The following is a 24662-nucleotide window of genomic DNA, read 5'->3' on the forward strand; positions in this document are numbered from 1 at the left end:
GATAAGACCAAGTATATCATAATTATGATATGGAATTTAATAAGCAAGCTAATAATGGCTAGTTAAGAATGTCTGCCATTTATTGAGTGCCAATTACTGTACCAGATTACTTTTCACATTATTTTACAACAAACCTGCTAGTCTCTATTATTGTTATCCCCCTTCTCCACCCCCATTTTACTTAAGAGATTTCCACTACTTATGAAAAAACAGGAACTCAGAATCATTAACAAACTTTAACTTGCTTAAGGTCAGTGAATGAGTGTGTGGTGGAGTCAGGATTCACATTCAAGTCTGTCGGACTCCCGATCCAGTTTTCTTAGCATCTTTACTTCACGTATCTGTGACAAAAATGTGAAAATACAGAGCAGGGAGAGACTATATGCTGGTTCGGGGGATCAGAAAAAACTTTATGAAGGAGGTAGCGTTTGCAGTAGGTCCAGAGGATGAGTAGGGTTTTGTCAGGCAGTGGAAGTGGAAGAAGAAATAAATCTCAGCAAAGATCTAGGTGTGAGAAAATATAGGGACTGTTTAAGGAATATTGAGCTATTAATATATGCCAGGCTCTGGGCTAAGTTCATTACTTACACTAATTAAATGACATTCTCAGTACCACTCTGAGGAAGGTATTATTTCTTTTCTACAAATGAGAAGGCAGGCTCAAAAGAGTCAAGTAATTTGTAATTTGTCCAATGTCACACAGTAAGTGGCAGAGCTGGGATTCGAAGCAGGAAGTCATGCTGTCTCCTCAATTGCCTCCCAATATGCTCATGTCTAAGTGTTCAGTGGAATACCAGGAAAATAACAGGCAGAGTTCCATCCATGTGGTGCTTTTGGAAGACTGTTCTGGTTGCAACATACTGTGTACATACAGTAGCTGAGATAGATGGTAGGGGTTAGTTTTAGTAAGGCCAGTGGAGAGGAAGTTATTGAGGTGGTCTAGGTAAGAGGTAGTAAGAGCCTGAAAAGAAGCTAGTTTGAAGGCAGGGGTTTGAGGGTGATTACAGAGGGGGAATTAAAAAACTGTTACTAGATTTGGGAGAATGAGAAGATGAAAGAACAGGGATATAGAAGAAAAAAGAATCAAAGATGAGACTCTGTTCTTTTTTTTTTTTGCGGTACATGGGCCTCTCACTGTTGTGGCCTCTCCTGTTGCGGAGCACAGGCTCCGGACGCCCGCAGGCTCAGCGGCCATGGCTCACGGGCCTAGCCGCTCCGCGGCATGTGGGATCTTCCTGGACCGGGGCACGAACCTGTGTCCCCTGCATCGGCAGGCGGACTGTCTACCACTGCGCCACCAGGGAAGCCCTAGACTCTATTCTTAATATCAAATAATTCCATACTTGGTTCACTTCCTTCAAAATGCTTTTTCTTTCTTTCTATACTTGTACCACCCTTATAGTTTTTCATCGATTTAACGTTTACTGAATCTCTAAGGAGTGTCAGGCACTGAGCCGTGGCTGGGTTATTTATAACTTCCTGTCTTGTTTCCACTGCCACAATTTACTTCTGTCCCTTCTCCTTTCTCTAGTTCATTCCCCACTCTGCTGACTTGGGCCCAACTCTGCTGATTCTTTGCCTCCAGCTAGAATGACCTTTTTTTCTATTTAACCAAATCACGACTCTGCTGAAGTCACACTTGCAGGTTGCCTTGCTTGACCTCTCTAATTTTGACCTCTCTCTTTTCTGAAATTGGGAAGCAGCTGTAATTATATAAAGAACTTGAGTGTTATGGTCAGACCAACTTGAGTTTGAATCTCGGCTTTGCCATTTTACTCTCTCTGTGAACTTGAGCAATTAATCACTTTTTCTGAGATTCGCATTCCTTGTCTTTCAAATACAGGGCTCTCTTTTTAAGGTTTAATGAGATCTGTGGCACTCAGTTTATTCTCAGATGTCACCTTTCTCTTCCCTTTGAAGCAGGTTTTAAACAGCTTTTGTACTTAGTCTGCAGTGTGAGCCTCAGGAGCTGGAGAGTTTGGAGCTCCTTTAGTATGTTTTCCATACTCAAACAGTTGCTTGCTTGTTGAATGACCGCTCAGTTTAGTTACATTTTCACTTGTGATTGAGGGAAATGAACCAATAAGAAACTTTTGGTATTAAAATCAAGGATAGATGTTAACAGTATTCTTACACACCATTCATGACTTGATGTTCTTTGAATGTTTGTTCTTTTAGCTACCACTGGATATGGAATGCCTGTGTTGGCAGATCATCTTTGGGTTCCTCAGCTCTTTACTTTTATCACATTATTCTCCTTTCCTCAGAAACTTTTATGGATTCCTAGAATGCTACAGCTAGAAGGGATGAGCTAAGGCTTATCTAGTGGATAGCCATTTTACAGTTACATATACTGAGCCAGCAGGCACCACTAGGAGTAGAGCTCAGGTCTTTTAATTTCCACCCTGATGTTCCTTCTTAGTATACCATGGTGTTCATGTTTCTCACAATTCTTTAATTACTTAATTAAAAGACAGAAGGAGGAAGTTAGAAAAATTGAAAAGATATTTAAGGGGATACAGTATTTTTGGATTTTCCTAAGCAATATAGATTTAATAAAGTATTGAAAGATCTGTAGTCTGAAATATTCTCCCTATTGATTCTTTGTGGTAGATAGTTTATGAGCCTTAAATCTGAGATGTACTTTTGCAGAATTTTGGATATTTGGATTTATGTTCTCCCTTATCAATTCATATGGTTAGCCAGAAAGCCAAGTGATGATGAAGTTATAGTTTGGGAAATAGGTTGTGAAAGTAATCATTCAGACTTTTATTTTTAGGGATCAAGGTGGTCGGACATTATGTGGTGTAATGAGGATTGGCCTGGTTGCAAAAGGCTTGCTGATTAAAGATGATATGGACTTGGAGCTGGTTTTAATGTGCAAAGACAAACCCACAGAGACCCTGTTAAATACAGTCAAAGATAATCTTCCTATTCAGATTCAGGTGAGTACAGTTTAATTGTACCTCTAGGAGAATTTGTAAAAAGGTAAAAATAGGCCGTGACCTTGATAAATTTAATAAGAAATTGGTAATAGTAAAGGGTAGGTACAGACAAGTGGAATTGCTACTCTGGGTCAGTGACTCATCCATCACATCTAAGGCAAACTTCTGGTGATTAGTATTAAGGATATATTTACCAAATTAAGATGGCTCTTAAAGTACGGTCTTAAATTTTTCAGATGTGTCTTGCTGACAGTCTTCATGTTTTCCAGACTAGGCCTCTCAGCATTATAAAACTCTTAGAAAGGTTGGTATAATGCAGAAAAGAATTGAAAGATCAAAAAGAGCCTAGACAACTGGAGACTTCCATAGATGATAATTTTTTAAATTGAAGACTGTTAATTTAACTTCACTCATTCATTCTGTTGATGGAAAGTCGCTATTAATTCCTTGTTTCCAAACCTTTTTCACATTGGGATGCATTTAGACAATTTTAATGTTGTCATGCTTCCTGGAGGATGCTGCTGGAGGCTGAGGGCTCCTCAGGGCTGAAGTCAACCGGTTCATCTGGGGCTGTGGTCACCTTAGGACCTGCTCTGCCAGCCTGCTCCAAGGGCTAGTTGCATCACTAATTGGGAAGCAATGATCACCTTTCAATTTCAGATGTGTTATCTGTGGTATAATTAGATTATAGCTTTTTGATGATTTCATATTAGTTAGTCTTTACATCCATGTCACATAAATAGATACGAGTATACAAGGTCAAACTGTTGAGTTGTTGAATGCTCTCTTTTTTTGTTGTTGGTTTCCTGTATTTGTATTTCTTCTAAAGAGACTTTTTCCCCCCAAGTAATATGAATTCTAAATTTGTTTTTATTAGCTTTGTTACTGGATCATTTTCTTTCATAGTCACCAACTGATCTTCAAAACCATCTTCCTGATTTTTTAATCTACTGTTCCTGACACTCAAATTTGTGTTACTTGTTGACACATTCTCCTGTATTAACTTCTGGAGCACTGTTTTATTTTATCATTTGTAGATCTTAAGGTTTTCTAAGTGACTGAACAAACATTTGGCTTTTCCATTTTCAATTCTGATTGAAGAAAGGTTTCTGTTCTTTCAAGGGTTAAATTCATTTCTTTTAAAAAATTATTTTAAATCCTTATGTGATCATTTGGGGAGGGAGAGTGGTAAGCAACATGGAGTACAAATACAATAAAGCTTTAAGAAATGGAAAGCTCAGTAACGGTTTTCTGAATAACTATACTTTTTGTTTTCAGAATGTTAACAAAATTCATCTTTTTTCCATTATTTTTTATATTGTTTTAAAATTTAATCTTTATTTCTGCTTTTATTGTAGTGAACATTGTTACTCTTAGATTTATGCTAAAGCAGTGATCAAAGGGTTGGACATAGAGGCTTTTCCAACCATCTCACCCCCTTTTCTGTTCCACTTAGTGCGTCCTGTTTATGAGAGTGGTCATATTTTCAGGTATGTCAGGATGGAAAAAGGGTTGAGAACCATTTGCACTAAGAAACTGAAGTTCTTATCCTGACGATCTGTGGTATTTCTTGAGTATTGAAGATAGAGAAGATTGGAGCTTCAGTTGCATTAATAGAACTTTCTCTGTGTAGATCACAACTGTGTGAACTCTGCATTTTCTCTCCTGAGTGAGGGTCTTTATTTCTGGGCACCACAGTTTTAAAATGTTCTTGTCGAGCTAGCAGGTGTTCAAGGGAGGGACCCAGGAGAGAGTGTGGGCTGTGTAAACTGTTTCAGAGTTGAAGAGAGGAGGGCTTTTTAGCCTAGAGAAGCTGAAAAAAGACACAAATATCTTTAGATCTTGAAGAGCTTCTTGGAAAAGGTAAAGGTGGCCTGAACTCTTAAGACCAGTGGTGGACATTATAAGAAACAACAGAAATTAACACAGCATTGTGAAGCAATTATACTCCAATAAAGATGTATTAAAAAAAATTTTTTTTTAAACTGCTGAAAAAAAAAAAAAAAAGAAATATATTTGAATTTACCATAGCCAATAGAGTAATCCGGCAGTGAAACCGGCTGCTTTGTGTGATGGTTAGATCCATGACCATAGGTGTTTGGGTAAAGGTACCCAAATAAAATGGGTATGTAATTGTACACCCATTTTATATTAAATTGTATACATGTACACACATATATACACCCACATATATACACATAAGCACAGACATAGTTTTATTACTAATAATATTTCAGAAAATCATTTTAAATGTCATTTTTACCTTTAAAAATCACTACCTCCCCTTTGTTTTCTTGGTGTTTATTTGGAAAACCAGTCTCTGATATGATATGATCTTATTTTCTTGTGAATTAAAAATCTTTTTCCTGAGTACTTATTATAGCAAAACTTTCAGTTATCAAAGTAGCTTAATTAATTGGGGTTGTACCTTACCTTTTCTCTACATACTCTTTTCTAGGGTGATTTTAGTACTTCCTTGAGCAAGGGAGAAGGATGACCAAAACCAGAATCACTTAGAATTAGTCTATCCCAAAACTCATACCATATGTTTATTACTTTGGATGTGTCTTATGGTGATCTGCATGTATAATTTTTTTTTAAGACATATACATGAGACCTATTTTTTATTTTTTTAAATTTTATCGTTTAAAATATTTTATCTATCTATCTATCTATCTGGCTGTGTCGGGTGTTAGTGTGGTGTGCGGGCTCTTCATTGTGTCACGTGGGCTTCTCTCTAGTTGTGGCGCATGGGCTCAGTAGTTGCAGCACGTGGACTCTCTAGTGGCTGTGGGCTCTCTAGTTGTGGCACGTGGGCTCAGTAGTTGTGGCATGTGGACTCTCTAGTTGTGGTGTGCAGGCTCTAGAGCGTGCAGGTTTAGTTGCCCCGTGGTATGTGGGATCTTAGTTCCCCGACCAGGGATCGAACCTGCGTCCCCTGCATTGGAAGTTGGATTCTTAATCACTGGACCATTGAAATTTACTTGCAATTTCAAACTAAATTGAAAAATTTAGTTTGCTTTTTCTCTGATACATCTTTAATACTCTTATAGTGGCAAAATGAATGTGAGCCGTTTTCTGCTTTTTCTCTGTATTCTAGTTCTGGTTTTTCTAGCCACTGTGTGGCTTTTCCCTTCCTTGGTTTCCTCTGTTCAAAATTAAGGTAATGAATTTTCTATTTTCTGTCTTTTTTGGGATGTTTAATGGTAAAATGCTGGTTTTATATAAATGGCTTTTAGTTCCTTCAATGCTCGGTGATGAGCAGGGACCCAGGAGTGTTACCGTTCAGCTGTTTATGTCAGATAATAGATACTAAATTTCACCACCAAGAATGGCCCTGCACAACTTATTAAACTATTAACTTTAATGATACGTTAAATATAACAATATATGATTCTAATTGGTGATTATTTTTTGTATGTGTATAATTGTATGTTAAAAGAAGCAATGTACATTTCCCTGTGGATGTCAGATGACTTGCCCTGAAGAAGGTCTCACTTGAATGATCTCTGAGACCTGTTGTTAGGAAGTTAGTTACTTGTTTATATTAACTTTTTTGCTGATGAGTGACTGTGCAGAGATCCTTTTTTATTCATTCTTACTTGATTTTCTTTAAAAATCTACATAATCTTATATAAAAACCTATCTAATCTTATAAGTTCTTAGCAAGTAGGAGTTCCTGTTTAGGCTGTCCTATCAAAAAGTTATCAGTTTAGAGCAGTGGTCCCCAACCTTTTTGGCACCAGGGACCGGTTTTGTGGAAGACAGTTTTTCCATGGGGGTGCATGGGGGGCAATGGTTTAGGCAGTAATATGAGCGATGGGGGGGAGCAGATGAAGCTTCCCTTGCTTGCCCGCCACTTACCTCCTGCTGTACAGCCTGGTTCTTAACAGGCCACGGACCGGTACAGAGGAACAATTATAGAATAATAAACTGCTGGGAATGCTCTCTAAACTGGGGGTTTATTATTCTATACTTGTCCTCTGTAATAATTTCAAGAACAATAATTTACCTTTTCTCATATAATGATGCTTTTGGTAACTTTCATTTTCAAATATTAGAAAGAATGGTTTTAAATGTTGTTTAATAATTGTATAGGTGATTGACATTGTGGTTGCTATCTGAGGGATGGAGAAAGGATTTGCTGGTAAGTTGGGAGGAGAGAAAAATGTTACCTCTACACTAAAGAACTAGTTAAAGACTACTTGCTCTTTTAGCACAGTAATACTAATCGTTAATAACATTTAAAAACTTAAGGGGCAATCATTCATTTTTTGAAATTTTAATTAATTGGGTATTTTTGAAATCTCTGTGACTTTCAGAAACTCACAGAAGAGAAATATCAAGTGGAACAATGTGTAGATGAGGCATCTATTATAATTCGGAATACAAAAGAACCCACGCTAACTTTGAAGGTGATACTTACTTCCCCTCTAATTAGGGACGAATTGGAGAAGAAGGACGGAGGTACACATGTGTATATATATATATAGATATAGATAGATGTATATATATAAATATATATTTGTTTTGTTCACATAAGCACTCTCTTGAATGCTATGTTAATTGTTTTATGGATTTAAGAAATACCTGTCTTCATTTGTTTTACGCCACTTATAGTATTTTAAGCAGCTTTATTTACACAATCACTGTATTTTACAAAAATGTTTATATTGGAAATATAAGATACGTTAATTAATTCAAAAACCTGTGCTTATCATGTTGGTCTTAAATCCACTTTAATTTTTATACTGTTTTGGTGTTCTGTTTTACTTTGTCTAGTATTGCAGTGTTATTGGTATCAGCCAACCTATTCTGTGTGGCTTGGTTATTAGGTCTGATTTTAGGCTTAAATGTGGTTCAAAACAGTATTATTTTCAAATTTACTCGCTTATTGTGTCAAGTTACTCATTTGCACATCTCTCTTGACTTCTAATAACTATATAACCTCTTAAGAATTATGCTTTATCTAATTGCCTAAGTGTAAATGTTTTATAATGTAAGAGATACAAATTGGGGGACTGATTTTTTTTTTAATAAATAATCTTTAGTAAATTTCTTTTCTAGGAGGTTTGTGATCCTGTTAACATTTAAAATTTTATATATGTGGGAATCATGCTTTAAACTAACTTTCTTCTGAAGTTGAAAAGAATTTCTGCATGGCAATGCCATCGTACAAAAGAGTGATAAATCTCTTCAGTTTTGAGAAGTAATGATGGAGCTGGGTTTCTTTTTTGATATTTTTATCCTTTCACATTAGCTTGTTACTGCCTCTCAGTCCTGTCACTAGAAACTTGCCATGTGATATTTCCCCTGTGTCAGACCTTTGACCAACTGGCCCCTCCCTATCATGACAATTTAGAGGCAATGCAGCTTAACTGGACCAACGTGGGGTGGGGGGGGCTCCCTGTTGCTGTTTTTTCATCACTAGACATTCAGCAGGTTCCATTGCTTACTCCCCTACCTGAAATACCAGTGCAGCAAGAAGTATTGGTTAGTGTCTTAATTTATTTCAAGTTGATGATAAAGGAAGAAAAAGACACATTTACCAGAGATGTTAGAATTTCGAGTTTTGGCCGACATGACTCAGGATTTCTTAAAGTAAAAGTGATAGACTCCTTTTGTAAAAAGTCTTCTGGGGTAACTAAAATCAGCTATACCATACCCGACGGATATAAACTAGACACATTTATGAGTCATAGCTTAAAATTAAAATGCATCCTATCTATAATTAGGTTTATGCCTGTACTTCTTTTTTTTGGCTGCATATAGTATCTCTAACACCTCTGAAGAACCAATCTTAAATGGCTTAATTTCTTTAACAGCTTTACAGTTCACCATTAACTGTAGAACTATAAAATGATTTCTGAAGTATCAAGATAATTCTGTTAATTCTGGTAAGCTGTGTTCTCTTGACCCTCTAGTGTAAAACTAACCATTTCTAAGTATAGTTATAATTATAGATATTATTAAAAATTCTTTGAGTATAGAGAGATGAAAGAAGATTGAAGTTGCCAAAGGCTAGATTTGTCTAGATTTGAAATTGCCAAAAACTGGATAATGTTTGCTTGTAGCTGTAGACATCCCTTCCATTACTTTAAAAGTATTGAGAATATCAGGCTTCTTTTTCCCCATGGCTTTGTGCACTTACATGGGATTTTATCAGTTTTCAGTGATGCCCTTAAGCTTAGTCTGTTGCCTTTATAACTTTATGTTCAGAGAACCTGAAAACAGATTCTTAGAATATTGCACCCTTACTAGAAGACTAGTTATTACAGAATGGAATTTGTAGGAGAGTAGGAGAGTTATAGTCTCTATTCAAGGTGTTTGGGTTACTAAAGGATCCCAAGACCTCTTTATAATATGAATCTCATCAGATGATGTTAGCATAATTGTGTGGGATCAGGTAAGATGAAAGAATCAGCTTGGATCTAATGATTTACACGTTACTTCCTCTCTTTTTAAATGGCAGAAAGATTTTAAATGGCAGAAAGATTTGCTTTGCCGTTTTCCTTAACCTCACTGCCCTGTTGACTCGCTTGTTATCTCTTATAATTTGCCCATTTTGTCTAATTTGGACTTTGTCAAAGTTTTGTTTTTTTAAAATTTTTAATTTATTTTTGGCTGCGTTGGGTTTTTGTTGCTGCGCGTGGGCTTTCTTTAGTTGTGGCAAGTGGGGGCTACTCTTCATTGCGGGCTTCTCATTGCAGTGGCTTCTCTTGTTGCAGAGCACAGTCTCTAGGCATACGGCTTCAGTTGCGGCACACAGGCTCAGTAGTTGCAGCGTGCAAGCTCTAGGGTGTGCGGGATTCGGTAGTGGTGGCTTGCGGGCTCTAGAGCGCAGGCTCAGTAGTTGTGGCACGGGCTTAGTTGCTCCGCAGCATGTGGGATTTTCCTGGACCAGGGATCGAACCCGTGTCCCCTGCATTGGCAGGCGGATTCTTAACCACTGCGCCACCGGGGAAGTCCCTGTCAGGAGGTTTTTTTTGATCTGCACTAGCAGTTTTTTGTATTCCTGGGCAACTTTGAGGATCCAGTATAACTAAGCATTTGAGATCTGGGCTATACAATTGTGTAGGATTTGTTTTATCACACCAGATGGCTCCTCTTGCCTTGATGCAGTTCTTTTCAGCTGCATGGGGTGAAAGCACAAGATTCATTTGGGTTCCAGGGATTTCTGAGTTTAAGAGAGATCTCTTTAAAAAAATCTGCGTTCATTTTCTTTCTCAGAGTTTAAAAAAATAGGCATTGTAACTTTTTGGGAGACATTTTCCTATAGAATTTCAATTTCTCCCCTCCCACAAAACAAACAGGCTGTTCACAATACATACCTTATGTCTTTCTCTTCCCTCTCTTCACTTGCCACATATTTGGGTAAAATCAAAAAAGGGAAAAAATGTCCGAGAGCAGGCAGAACTGGAGGACTGGGGCAGGTGAAGAGCATCACACTTACCTCCTCAGGGTTGTCTCTGCAGAAGTGTATCTATCTAACTACTCGTTTCAAATCACCGTTTAGATTTTCAGTGGCCAGAGTACATAGTGAATCTCTTTGGTGTGGTTTAATGTTTCACAGGTAAGAGTTCTCCTGTGCCGCCAGTCTTTTTTCCATATTCTAACCCTTTACTTGAAGGCCCTGTAGAATAACCATTCCCCATAACTACATGTTTCCTGCTAAAGAAGGCACAGGAGAAAAAGCACAGACCTTGGTGCCTGGCAGCCAAGTGTTTGATTCTTAACTCCATTAACTATTACTCTGTGACCTTGGACAGGTTTCTTTATTTTAAAATGTGGGTAATGAATACTTTAGAAAGTTGTTACATGAGAGAATTTATGTAATGTAACCTGTACGATACTCAGCACAAAGCGATTGCTTAGTAAATAGTAGTAGTTACTCAGCTTACTAAAAAATGTCACAGCACAAACTCATCTACTCAAAGTGCCTTGAGTTCACAGTGAGAATAATATGTACATGATAGGTCTGAAGAAGTGAACGTAAACACAGTTAAACTCATAAATAGCCATTGAAGTGTAGTATTGGAATCAGTATACTGTGTTTACTGCAGTGCTAATAATGAGCTCTCTTACTATAAAGTTTATGATTCATTGAGACAGGTGTCTTTTTCCCTACCTCTGTCCTTTATCCCTAGCACCTGGAGTGGTACCTAATACTTAGTAGGCAATCAAAAGAAAATCTGTTAAATGAATTTTTGTAGCTAGCATATTATCTGATCAAATAGAACTGTCTGGTATGCAAGAAGCATTAACAGTGGACATCTCAGAATTCAAGTAATATATATTGAAGATTTAGCTTTGTTAAGGTATTTTATAACATGCTGTGTTATAAGCACTTTCTCATATATGATTTATTTGAACCCTCACAACAGTTCTATGAGGTAGATAATTGTACTGTTGTATAAATGAAGAAAGTCTCACGTTTTACCCGTTTCCTCTGACTCTTAAGTCCAGTTACTATCTAGGATGATCATAGGAGCATCTTAGCTGATTTAGTTATTCTGAGCATCACACAGTCTAAGCTTCTTTTGGTGCTTGTGATTTTAAACCAGAAGTATATTTGCTATGAGGCTGATAAATCCAGCTGCTTATTGTATTTACAGTGCAATTTGAAACCAAGTGGATAGGGAAACTACAGAGGCACTTGTGGCTAAGGCTAAGATAAACCGCAGCCCTCAGTATGAAGATAGATTCTCAGGGGTTCACAGAGAAGCTGCCCGAGAGTCCCTTTTCCGTATTTGTGCCAGTGTGAACTTCTGATGCTTTTTGGCAGAAGTTCGCTAGCATGAGTCCTGCTAGGTGGCAGACCAGTCCAGAGATCACAACTAGGATTTATAACAATGCTGCAGGCTTTATTTTCCTGCCTTCCCCAGCTGCTAGACCTACATTATCCAGTGCAAACCTGTAGCCACTATCTTTCCAGTGGCTCACTGCCTACTGAGGCACTGAAGAAAAGTGATATCTAGTGATGTTTCTACCATAAAGTAGGAGAACAGTGCTCTGTTTTACCCTAGTGCTACATTTACTTGTTCACATTATTGTGGCCTGAGATTTCACACGGGCAGTGACTTGAAGCATAATGTCTGCTCTCCGCAAAGCCTCAAGGAATTAGGAGAAGGGACTGCATGAGTATCTTCGGGCTACCCTGGAAATGCTGTCAGCTCAGTAGCTCAACTTCATTCCAACTTTGAAATGTTAAGGAGGCCTTCGTGATAACTCAGCTTGGTTATTTTACCTTTGAAGAGCCCAGGTTCCAGGCACAGAAATCCTATTTAACACAGTCATGTTCTGGCTTTTCCCCACCCCATCTCCAGGCTAGTGTTTTTGTGAAGGGGCAAAGAGTTAGCTTGCATGTAAGGGATGGAGGGAAACTGACCAGCATTTCCTGCCATACGGTGTGTTTCTGGTCACTGATCTAACCTCTAACCAAATAAATGAAGTTAGGCATAATAGACTTCTTTTCAGCGCTTCCATTGTTTCGAATGTTTTATGTACCTTCATGCCCTGATACCAGGTTACTGAGCAGTGAAGTTTTTAAAAAGCTGTTTTCTTTGCTTTTGTCATTTTTGTTGCTATCCCCTATCTGTTTTACTGGTCACTGTAGGAAAAAATGAAATGGCTCACAGTTCCATTGTTTCTAAGTTAAAGACTCCAAGATGCCTTTTTATCAGAAAAGCTTTGCTTCCCCGCAAAATTGAAACATCTATGTTAAAGTTCACACAGAAATGTTAAACTTGAGGTTCTTCTTTGAGAAGTAGCAGTGTTTTTCCAGCAACAATCCTGTGATTGCCACATTAAGTAAGTTATTTTTTTTAATGAATGAAAATATAAAAAACTATGTAATTAATTATATAAAGGAAATAGGCAAGCAGGGCTTATAAGTAGCACTGCAGTGCCATATAAATTTATGTAGTTTTAAAATAAGAAACTTTGAAGAAGATAAAATAAGATAAATGATTACATCTCCTCTGCTGTTTCCCACCTCATGAATATTGAAACATTTTGGATCTTTTGACTTTTTGATGGTCAGAGCATGAAGAAAAGAAACATGGCCATTGTGATGGTGATATAAAAAGGAATCCGGTGGAAGTCTTCTGTTCACTGCCTGTCCCTTTCATCTCTTTTTAGTAGAATCTGCTGCCTCCAAATGTTGACTGTCTGTAGCAAGCAGATGTCAGTATTTTTATTTTTATTTTTTAATAAGAATTAATGGATATAATCTGACTTTGGGAATGAAAGAATTTGTCTAAACATTTTTGCCATTAAATAAAAATGTCTCTGTGGTGATGAGCAGATGTTAATTACAAGCTCTGTTCACTGGACGAAAGTATCAGAAAGTTCAAAGAGTTGTTTTGCCTTGTCTTTTCCTATCCAAACTTCCTCTGACTCACTCCCTTCTTCCATTGACCCTCCGCTTCCAAATACTCCTACTTGATACAATGATAGAATAAAACTTAGTTTGCTTTACTCTTAACTTAAAGATTGAAGTCCTAAAAAATAAGCACGGTCCATACCTTTTCTTGGGATTACATTATTTAGCAGTCAGTCAACCTTTGTCATGTCTAACTTTTAAGAGATCCTAATTGTTCATTTACAGTAGTTTGTGCTACCTTGTACGTGAGCTTTACACAGATGCTTGTATTGACCACAGTTAAACATTTTCACATATAAACATGAAAATGAGTGAGTTGTATGCTTTGTGTCATTAAAAAGACATAATTAAGCAAGGCCAGGAACTAGATCACCTATGAAATAAGTACCCATAGTATGTTTGCTTATGTTTATAAATAAAAACATATTAACAGTTCTTTTTGAGGCTTTCCATTTAATGAGTAAAAAGGGGTGATGAAATGAGACCCCGTGTTCTGAATTTGTTGGCAGAGATTAATGTGAAACAATGCAAGTATCTGCTGTAGAGCTCGCCTGGTCAAAAAATAAGTGTGTAGCACTTCAGCCTTTACGTGTTGCAGCCAATAAGGAAAGCCCACATAGACATACTGCTGAGTTTGTGACTGTCATGATTATACCAGGAAGGAGTGTTGGTGGACTTGCTAAGAGAGTTCTTAAAAGAGGATGGTGAATATGACTTAATTGGATTAGTCAAAGAATTGTTCTCCAAGAAACATTTGTATGTTGTATGCATTTAAGTAATGCACCAAGTCTTCAAAAGTTTAAAAACCCACTTCCTAGTGGCTTAGAGGAAATGAATTTGGCTGTCTAAACATGGGTTTAGTATCTTGTGACAGCTTCTCGAATGTGGATGTTTGTCACTAATCACACATTTGAGTTCTTAATTTTGCTGCTCTGGGCCATCTAATCCAACTTTGAAATGTTAAGGCAAGTCAAATAGTTGTACTTAGATAGTATTTTTTGCTGCTTTTTGAAAAAAAGCTATGTAAAACTTGAAGTGTATTTCAGTGTTTTTCATATTTGTAGTTTTAATAATTTTGGTTTAGAAAAGAAATAATTAGAAAACTCCAAGGTAACACTGGCAGAGTTCTCATCAGTGGGGTAAAGTTTCTATTAATGGTTATCTTGTTGGATGAGTTTATTCAGTTGTAAAAAAATAAAATTGCCATGCTCAGTGTATTCTTAGGATATCTCAGATTGATGACCTAAGAGAGCCCTAATTTTCCTTAAGAATTGATGAGTGATTAAAATCCCTTCTATAGCGAAAAATTGTTATTGCTAGTGGTCCCAGATTGCCACTCTTTGTCCCCTGCCAAAGGAAAAAGTGCTATGTACCTATTTTGTGCCCTGTGGTGTTATATACATGCTTAATAAGATCCCAGATTGGATGTAGCAGTGGTCATTGATTTGTTTACTGAACGAATGCCTTTGTGCTCCTGTTGGACTTGTGTGCAGAATGGCTCTGTTGACTGTTTACTTAAGTAATCATAGTGCACATAATTTAAAAAGAAAGCAACAAAGCCAAAACCTGAAATCTTCTGGGAGTCTTATTAGTTCACTCAAATGCTGCTCTTCTTTTTATTTTTATCGTTTGGTAATTTGACAGGAACCCCTTGGTCAAACTGTATCTGTCTCTCTTTATCCCATTTTCCCATTAGAAAAGGTTGCGATGAAAGATCCTCCGGACTTATTGGACAGGCAGAAATGCCTGAACGCCTTGGCGTCTCTTCGACATGCCAAATGGTTTCAGGTTGGCTCTTTGTTATTATCTTATTGTTATTGTAGCCTTGTGCAGGTTTCATTTGGAACACCTGCCTCTTAATGGTTTCTGTGTAATATATAAAACAGGGATGCTCTCTGCCTCTTAGGGTTATTGTAGGAGCAAATGCTTTAATTTAGGTAAAGTGCCCAGTATAGCTTCTCCTGTAGTTAGTGATATTTAATTATCACATAATCCTTTTTGGCTTAGTACTCTGAATTTCAAATGATAGCTTATAAAATCCAAACATGGGGTGAGAAAAGCTAAAAGTTCAGACAGAGTTGCCTGGAAATGGGGTTGCCATGAGGCTATAAAAGTGACTTTAATAATATGCTTCCTTTACTTTAAAACCTGCCTTTCTAAACCATAATTTTACTACTCTTAAGAACTTGATTTTTTTGTTTACTTGACAATTTATGAATGACTAACTAATTAGTATTCATTTTAAAGAACCTATCCGTGATCAGTGTCCTTAAAATTAAGGGTGGATTTCAACAGGGATATTGGAACCATTTCGTTTGTTTTAGGCAAGGGCAAATGGATTAAAATCATGCGTAATTGTCCTCCGAATTCTGCGTGATTTGTGCAACAGAGTCCCCACATGGGCACCATTAAAAGGATGGGTAAGTACTTAAATATGATTAAAAGCACATTCTGAAGCTATAGTTAGAGGAAATCCTGTAGAAATTATATGTTACTGTAAAATGGCTATATTCTGAGTTAGCTAAGGTGTGCATTATCTATTTTTGTTCTGGAAAAAAATTATGGATCTTTTTATATGAATTCTTTTTTATGAATATAACTTTTCTACTTCATCATATTCATACTATACAGACTGAGCTATTTTTTCTGACAAAAAGTTTCTATACCTGTTAAAAGTAAGTGTGTTCCTGCACTTCACTCTGCACTGATGGTTGATTATTCTTCACCTACTGCCCAGGAAAGCCTGCGTGACTGGCACGTTTCTCTTTCAGTGCTACTTCCGTTTAAAGTAAAAATTACCTGGTATACCAGTGTAAGGCTCCCTTACCCTCTTTTTCTTTCTCTTTGAGTATAGACACTTAAAAATAAGTTCATATTAGTAATTGAAGTCAGGTGAATAGTACACTTAACTGTAGTTTATAATGTATATTGCCAAACTTACTTAATTTGGAAATTATTTTGCTTGAACCAATTAAGACCCAATAAAGAACATTATAAAACAAATAAAGCTATAAAAGGGTCATTTTAAATTAATTTAGCAATTATTACTTTGATATTGGCATCGTGAGTTTTCAGTTTATTAAATATGGAGATTTGGTCCTTCTTTAATTCCAGTTGTAATAGTTGGGGCAGGATGTCTGAAATGAAGTCTTACTGTGGTTTGAGTGCTTCCTAGGTTAAGTGGGAGATATAGGTGGGCTGGGTTTGAACACTGATTATTTATTGGCTATTACTAACCTATATGAAGGCTTGTTAAAACTTTGTTAAGTCAATTAGATGACTGCAGTTTCTTAAGTAATCCTTTCAGGGTAAATAAAAATAAAGTTTTGGTGACAAAATGTCTTCTGAATATATTATCTCAAAAATGGTTGATTTAAACACTCTGGCTGGGGTAAAAGTTGATAATCAAGTGGGAAAAGTTAATTGGGCCCTAAATGTTAAATGGACTTTAACCTTTTTGGCCTCCATTGTAGATAGAAATGTCAGCTCACATTTAACTGGAATCCTTTTAACACTTGGTGCATGTACTAATTTGTAATTTAATATCTTCTAGCCACTAGAGCTTATATGTGAAAAGTCTATAGGTACTTGTAATAGACCTTTGGGCGCTGGGGAGGCCTTGAGACGAGTAATGGAGTGTTTGGCATCTGGAATTCTACTTCCTGGTAAGGGTTTCAAACTGTGGAGGCAGAAGAATCAGAAAAATTTCATTTTAGTTTAGTTTTCTATTATGTGCTAAGTTTGTCCTCTGCCCAGGGAAATGATGTGTAGGAGTTGTTTTGCTTGGAATTTTAGCAACTAGAATGCTTGAATGTTGGAGAAGTGCCATAAAACTCTCTCTCAATAATTGTAATTTATGTTCCATATGTACTAACATAAAAGGTACTAATAAGATATTGTGTCTGCTATGAATTTGCTTCACCTAGAGCTTTGAATTTGAAAATGTTTATGTTGAGTTAAAATGTATGAAGTTCATTCTGTTTGCAATCTGGTGATTAATTTGGAAAAATTCAATTTGGTCTTATTTTCCATATGTAATCCCTTTAAAGATTTGGGATGATTCATCATGCCATTTCTAAATTCTCAGAGTTAAAACCCAATTTCGACCTTAGATATACAAGTGACTTCTAGTAAAATAAGGACATTTATATGCTAACATACTGAAAATGAGTGTCCTTTTTACTCCATTTAAATTGAGGAGATTTTTAACCTCGTTCCTTAGTTTTTTTTTCTTTTTCTCTCCATTCTTTTCTTTCTATTTTGTGTTAGTTTATTGAATTCTAAACTCAGTTCTGAATGATACTTGAGTTTTTCTTTTGCCTTTGCTAAAGGGGGTCCTGGTCTTCATGATCCTTGCGAGAGGGACCCAACAGATGCTCTGAGCTATATGACCATCCAACAAAAAGAAGATATTACCCACAGTGCACAGGTATGAGATGGGCCATATCACTGTGGTCTATTAGAGGGATATCATGTAATTTATTTAAACACTTTATTCTTGCCTGCTGTTAGGGACTTTTGTCATCATAATAATAGTATTTGATGAATGTGTTTTTAGCTAGATGTTCTAAGGGCTTTATGAATGAAACATTTGAAATTTGAATAAATACAATCTTTTGTTCTTTAGCATGCACTCAGACTATCAGCCTTTGGCCAGATTTATAAAGTGCTGGAAATGGACCCCCTTCCATCTAGTAAGCCTTTTCAGAAATATTCCTGGTCAGTTACTGATAAAGAAGGTAAGTGTGCAAGTTTTTTATTGGGGTTGGATGTGTGCAGTGATGGAGATGGCCATGGGATGCGTCTCTTGTTAGAGCTGAGAGAACTTAATTTTTAACCCAAGTCATATAAGAACGTTTATTGGTTTTCTTCCATCCCATTAGTGACATCAGCTTGCTGTCATTTATTCTTATTAGTGACGAACTCATTTGGCTATGTTGATCAGATTCCATTACTGCATAGACTTAGGGACAACACTTTGAGAACCGCTGGTCTGAGGCGAAGAGAAAAGTCACAAACGAGGAGGAGACGTTGTCACGGTCACTCATCAGTTTGATGATCTTGTCATACTTGGAAGTGTTAATGTAACCAAGAAAGAGAAAACAAAAACATAGAGGAGGAGAAAAGTGTATTGGAAAATTCAGGACTGTCTTCCATTTGTACTAGTCTGTGTGAACTCAGATTAGAGTTTCAGCAGAAAGAGCACAGGCGTTAGTGTCAGTGTGACCTGGTTCCAGTCATAGCGCCCCTGCTTACTAGCTTTAGCTCTTGAGCGATTAGTTCATCACTTTATGTACTGATATTATTCCAACCTTATTGGCTGTTGTCAGATTAAAATGCTCAATTCAGTGCCTGGAAACAGTAGATACTCAAATGCAAATCCACTTACTCTTCTCATTATGCCACAAAAAACATTCCTCCCTCCCTCCCTCCCTCCCTTCCTTCCTTCATCTCTATTTATACTAGAAGGTGGGATGTTTAACACCATATTTTCACCTGGGACAACCCACCTACCACAAATGATATTATTATTCTAACAATTTTGATATGACAAAAATAGTGGAATGGCCCAATCTATTTATTTAAACACTGGAATTCCAGTGGGTCTAAAGACTTTTCAGGGAGTCCACCAGATCAAAATTATTTCATAGTAATACTAAGGCTTTGTTTTTTCACCCTTTCCACTCTGTCTTTCATGAGTGTACAGTTGTCTAGAAGCTGTATATGACCGGTGATGGCATCGTCACTCTGATGGCTAATGAAATTTTTTGTATATTGCATTAAAATTTTTTTGTTTTAACTTCTAATATGCTAAATATTGATAGATATTACCCACAAAACAAAGTTTTTTGGGTGCTCAATAATTTTTTAAGAGGGTAAAGTGGTCCTGAGACTGAAAAGTTTGAGAATCACTGCCTTACACTGTAAACTCCTCAAGGGTAAGGAATCCTCCAGACCTCGCCACATAACTATTACTAAACCAATGCTCAGGAAATGCTGTGGAATGAAAGCTGTTTTCTTCCAGAGGGTGCTCACACAGCAGCAAAGAATTTTTGAAAGAGATTCACATAACCATGTCTCTGGATTGAATGACTGAATAAATATATAATAAATGATTGAATAAATATGTCTCAAATATATGTGTAGATTCTTATGGTTAATAATGAAAATTTTTATTTCAGTCACTGAATTCATAGCAGTTCTTTGAGTTTTGTATTTTTTCTTTCTCTAGATAGTAAAAGTATATCTATTGTTAACGTGACTTAGTTTTTTATGGTTTTTTTTTTGTTTTGTTTTGTTTTGTTTTTAACATCAACAGTCTTTCTCAAGAGTTTGGGAACTGCTGGTCTGTCAATTTATAGCTTAAAATAGAACCAGACAGTTGGTGTTTCCATTTGAGCCCTGTCAGTTACTAGCTACATGACTTGGGCAGGTCACCTACACATTCTGTGCCTTAGCTATAAGATGAGGGAGCCAAGGTCATTGCCTCCAGACACTTGCTGCAGTCTTCCTCATACTTTCATGTTTTTACCACCTAGCCTCCTGACATTTGCTTTTAAACTTTATTCTTAGAATTCTTGGTGATTTCAATATGCATTTAGACGATTTTTTTTTTTTCAGAATTTTGACTTCTTAATTCCTTGACTTCTTCTCCCACAAATACCTTGTCTTCTACCTTACCTCAGGTGCCCATTCTGTGGACATATCCTAGACCTTGTCTTCAGTAACTGTACCTGTGCCCTCTCCCTAATTCATTCTCAAGAATTCCACTTCGTAAACCGCCTCTCATCATCATACTGTCAGGAGCAGTCCTCCTGCCCCAATTCTTGAACCTCACCATTGATTCTGTTAACTTTTCTTAGTCCCTCTCCTTCCTCATGTACTCACTTCTGTCCCTTCTCTGCTTATATTCACGTGGTCTGTCATTAATAATCACGCCCTAGCATATACCTTCACTTTGTTGATCCTGTCTTCCTGACAGCTCTGGTTGAAATCCAGCTGTGTGCCTACACCAGGTTGTTGGACATCGTTGGAGAAAAAAATACATAGTCATCTTACCTGTTTTCCCTTTAAGTTTCAGACATTAACCTTAAGTAGACTGTTTGTGTTGGCTGGAAATCATCCTGTAAAGTCTAGAGTTCCCCAGTTTTCCTAGACAGCTGTTGCAAATCTTCTGTCATTTCACACTTCCCTCCCCAGGCCTCCCTCTCGTCTGATGACCTTATTTGCTCTAAGTACTCATGCGCTTTGCTTTCCCTCTCTTGACCGAATAAAGACCAGCCTTTCTACTTGTCCACTATATCACATTCCCTTTTGTCTACAAATGGACATTATTCTAGCAGTTCTTTCTTTTCTCACCAGCATCATTTCCTCCTTTTCTGCTTTTCTACTGGATCATTCTCATCAGCATAAAAACCTGCTATAATGCCTCCCATTTGAAAGACAATGCTTAACTCCCCCTTGATTCTGCAGCTTCCTCCCATTTCTCTGCTCCCCTTTATAGCAGTACCTTCAGAAAGAGTGGCCTATTGTTTCTTTCTCCTTTTCCACACTTTCTTTAAAACTTATTCTAGGGGCTTCCCTGGTGGCGCAGTGGTTAAGAATCCGCCTGCCAGTGCAGGGGACACGGGTTTGAGCCCTGGTCCGGGAAGATCCCACATGCCGTGGAGCAACTACGCCTGTGCGCCACAACTACTGAGCCTGTGCTCTAGAGCCCACGAACCACAACTGTTGAGCCCACATGCTGCAACTACTGAAGCCCTTGCTCCTAGATCCTGTGCTCCGCAACAAGAGAAGCCACCACAATGAGAAGCCCGCGCACCGCAACGGAGAGTGGCCCCCACTCACCACAACTAGAGAAAGCCTGCGCACGGCAATGAAGACCCAACACAGCCAAAAATAAATTAATAAGTTAAAAAAAAAACACAACTTATTCTAATCAGCCTTTCTTCCTTGTCACTCTACCTAAGTCTGTCCTGTGACCTTCACGTTATTGCGTTCAGTGGTTAGCTTTCAGTACTCATCTTAGGCAGCTTTTCAGCAACACTGGACACAGATGAACACTTATTTCTGGTATATTTAGTTATGAGATATGGCACGTATATATAAAAGTATAAAATATTTATCATTTAAAAAGTAATTATTTTGGGCTTCCCTGGTGGCACAGTGGTTAAGAATCCACCTGCCAATGCAGGGAACATTGGTTCGAGCCCTGGTCCGGGAAGATCCCACATGCCACGGAACAACTAAGCCCGTGCGCCACAACTGCTGAGCCTGTGCTTTACAGGCCGCAAGCCGCAACTACTGAAGCCTGCATGCCTAGAGCCTGTGCTCCACAACAAGAGAAGCCACCGCAATGAGAAGCCCGCGCACCTCAGCGAAGAGCAGCCCCTGCTCACCACAGCTAGAGAAAGCCCACGCACAGCAGCAAAGACCCAACACAGCCAGAAATAAATAAATAAATTTAAAAACAAGTAATTATTTAACAATTCCATATAATCACCATCCTAGTTAAGAAACAGAACATTGTCACCTTCTCAGAAGCCATTTATTTATCCTGTACATCACCTCCGTGCCCCATGAACTACGATTCCTGATTTTTTGATAATTGTTTCCTTGATTTTCTTTAAAGCTTTTCCACCTTTGTGTGCTTTTTAAACAATTAATTGCATATTGCCTAGAACTTTTTAGAAATGGAATCATATTGAGTTTAATCTTTTGTGACTGACGTCTGTCTGTCCAGCATTGTTTGGGATATATTCATGTTATTGCATATAGCTATAGTGCATTTTTATACCTATATAGTATCCATTATGAATATACTACAACTTATCCATTGTGCTTTTGAAGGACATTAGGATTCTTCTTATTTTTTGGCAGCCACCCACATTGTTGCTGGGAGCCTTCTTATTCATGCCTCCTGGAGTATAGATCCAGGAGTTACTGTGGACCAGTATATGACCTAGGAAGTGGTATATATAGCAATTTATGTTGCCACCAGCAGTGTATGAAAGTTCCTGTTGTTCTGTATCCTCAACAACATTTGGTACTGTCAGACACTTTTTATTTCTTTTTTTTTTTTTGCGGTACGTGGGCCTCTCACTGCTGTGGCCTCTCCCGTTGCGGAGCACAGGCTCCGGATGCGCAGGCTCAGAGGCCATGGCTCACGGGCCCAGCCGCCCCGCGGCATGTGGGATCTTCCCGGACCGGGGCACGAACCCGTGCCCCCTGCATTGGCAGGCAGATTCTTAACCAATCTGCCACCAGGGAAGTCCGTCAGACACTTTTTCTGGCGTGAAATACTACTTTTTTTTGACTTCTAGGTCATTACTTTATCTTGGGTCTGCTATCCCACTGCCCTTTCCTCAGCTGTCTTTGTTTTTCCTCATCTTCCTGATTTCTGAATATTAGTATCCCAGGGTACAGGCCTCAGACCATTTCTCTTTATTTACACCCATTTAGACTCTTTAGGAGATCTTATCTAGTCTCTCATCTTGAAGTACCTTCTGTTCAGTGAAGATTCCCAAATGTATGTCTTCACTCTAGACTCCCAGCCCTTGACCTCAGCCCCAGCTATGCACGTGTCTCCTCACTGTCTCCACACGGATGTCTAACAGACATCTCAAACTTAAGATGTCCTGTCCTTACTCTGCTTCTCATCTGTTCTTTCCATAGTTATCACCATCCCAGTCTTTGGAAACTCTATGCATTTCTGTGCTCAGGCCAAAAACCTTCACCCTTGAATCTTCTCTTTCTTTCACCCATATCCAAACCATCAGGAAATCCTAGCTGTTTTACTTTCAAAGTGTGTCCAGTATTCAGCTGTTTTATTTCTTCACTGCTACCATCCTGGCCTAAACTGCTGTCATCTCTTACCCTTGTTATTGCAGCATCTTCCCTATCTGGTCTTCCTTGCCCCTCTTGTCTGTTCTCAACAAAGCAGCAGTCTCTTTTTGTTCCCCTTAACATTTTATCTATAATTACAGATTCATAGGAAGTTGCAAAGATAGTACAGAGAGGTCCTGTGGACCCTTCACCTGGTTTCTTCCAATGGTTACATCTTATGCAACTTATAGGAGAACATGGAAACCAAGAAATTGACATTTATACAATGTGTGTATAGGTTTTATGCCATTTTATCACATTGTAGGTTTGTGTAACCACCATAGCAATCAAGACACAGAACTATTTCATCACCTCAAAGATCTCGTTTATGCTGCCCCTTTATAGTAACACCATTCCTCTTCCCACAGTCATCCCCAAGCCTTGGAAACCACTAACTTTTCTCCATCTCTATAATTTTGTTATTTCAAGGATTTTATGTCAATGAAGTTATCATTATCTGATCTTTTGAGATTCTCGTCCCCCAACTCAGCATAATGCCCTTGTGGCCCATCCAGGTTGTTTGGCATGTGTCAATAGTTTTGTTTCTTTTTGCTGTTAAGTAGGATTCCGTGGCATGAATGAGTCAGAGTTTGGTTTAACCATGCACCTATTGTAGGACATTCTGTTTGTCTCCAGTTTTGGGCTATTACAAATAAAGGTGCTGTGAACAATCTTGTGTAGGTTTTTGTGAGCAATTCACAAAAACGTAGATGTTTGTGTGTTAGATTGGCCAGCAGTTTTCCTTTGTTGTAATGTTTCATCAAGTTTTGGTTCTGAGGTTATGTGGGTCTTATGAGTTGGGAAGTGTCCGTCCTTCTTTTTCTGTTCCTTGGAAGAGTGTGTGTAAGATTGATGTTATTTCTTCCTTAAATGTTTGGAAGAATTTATCAGTGAAGCCATTTGGGCATGAGGTTTTCTTTAAGGAAAGGTTTTAAATTATGGATCTGATTCCCTTAATAGGCATCGAACTATCATCTTCTTATGAGAGTTTTGGTAAATTGTGTTTTTCTAAGAATTTGTCCATTTAATCTAAATTTAAAAATAAAGTAGTTTATAAGATCCTTTTATCTTTTTATTGTCTGTAGTATTGATGTCCTGTCTTATACGTTTTGTACCTCCTTTTTTTCTGATCGCTCTCACTAGAGGTTTATCAGTTTTTTTAGTCTTTAAAAAGAAATAAACTTTTGACTTTGTTGATCATCTCCTGGTATATGCTTGTATTTTATGTCATTGATTTCTGCTCTTATCCTTTGTTTTTCCTCACTACCTTCTTTAGGTTTAATTTGCTGTTCTTCTTTAAATGTTTTGAAATAGATGAATACATTGTTGGCGTTTTTTTAAGCCTCTTACGTTATCATATATACTATTAAGACTAAGTTCTCCTTTATGCCCAGATTTATGTGCTTTGTACTCTTTTTACATTAGCATTTTCATTATCAGTTAGTTAA

At 37.7% G+C, this 24662-nt stretch overlaps 1 protein-coding gene across 4 annotated transcripts in view; it reads left to right on the forward strand.

Annotated features, from left to right (window-relative positions):
* The window catches only part of STRBP (spermatid perinuclear RNA binding protein), a 137623-nt gene that overhangs the window by 85492 nt on the left and 27469 nt on the right, over positions 1-24662 (forward strand). For all 4 annotated transcript variants that reach the window (XM_060014183.1, XM_060014182.1, XM_060014180.1 and 1 more), the window contains exons 4-10: positions 2780-2945; positions 7268-7412; positions 15026-15117; positions 15654-15749; positions 16883-16994; positions 17661-17758; positions 17957-18068. In XM_060014183.1, coding sequence (XP_059870166.1) covers positions 2780-2945; positions 7268-7412; positions 15026-15117; positions 15654-15749; positions 16883-16994; positions 17661-17758; positions 17957-18068 — 821 coding nt within the window. The remainder of the gene's footprint in view (positions 1-2779; positions 2946-7267; positions 7413-15025; positions 15118-15653; positions 15750-16882; positions 16995-17660; positions 17759-17956; positions 18069-24662) is intronic.

Source organism: Delphinus delphis, chromosome 6 (assembly GCF_949987515.2).
Source record: "Delphinus delphis chromosome 6, mDelDel1.2, whole genome shotgun sequence".
Classification (NCBI taxonomy): domain Eukaryota; kingdom Metazoa; phylum Chordata; class Mammalia; order Artiodactyla; family Delphinidae; genus Delphinus; species Delphinus delphis.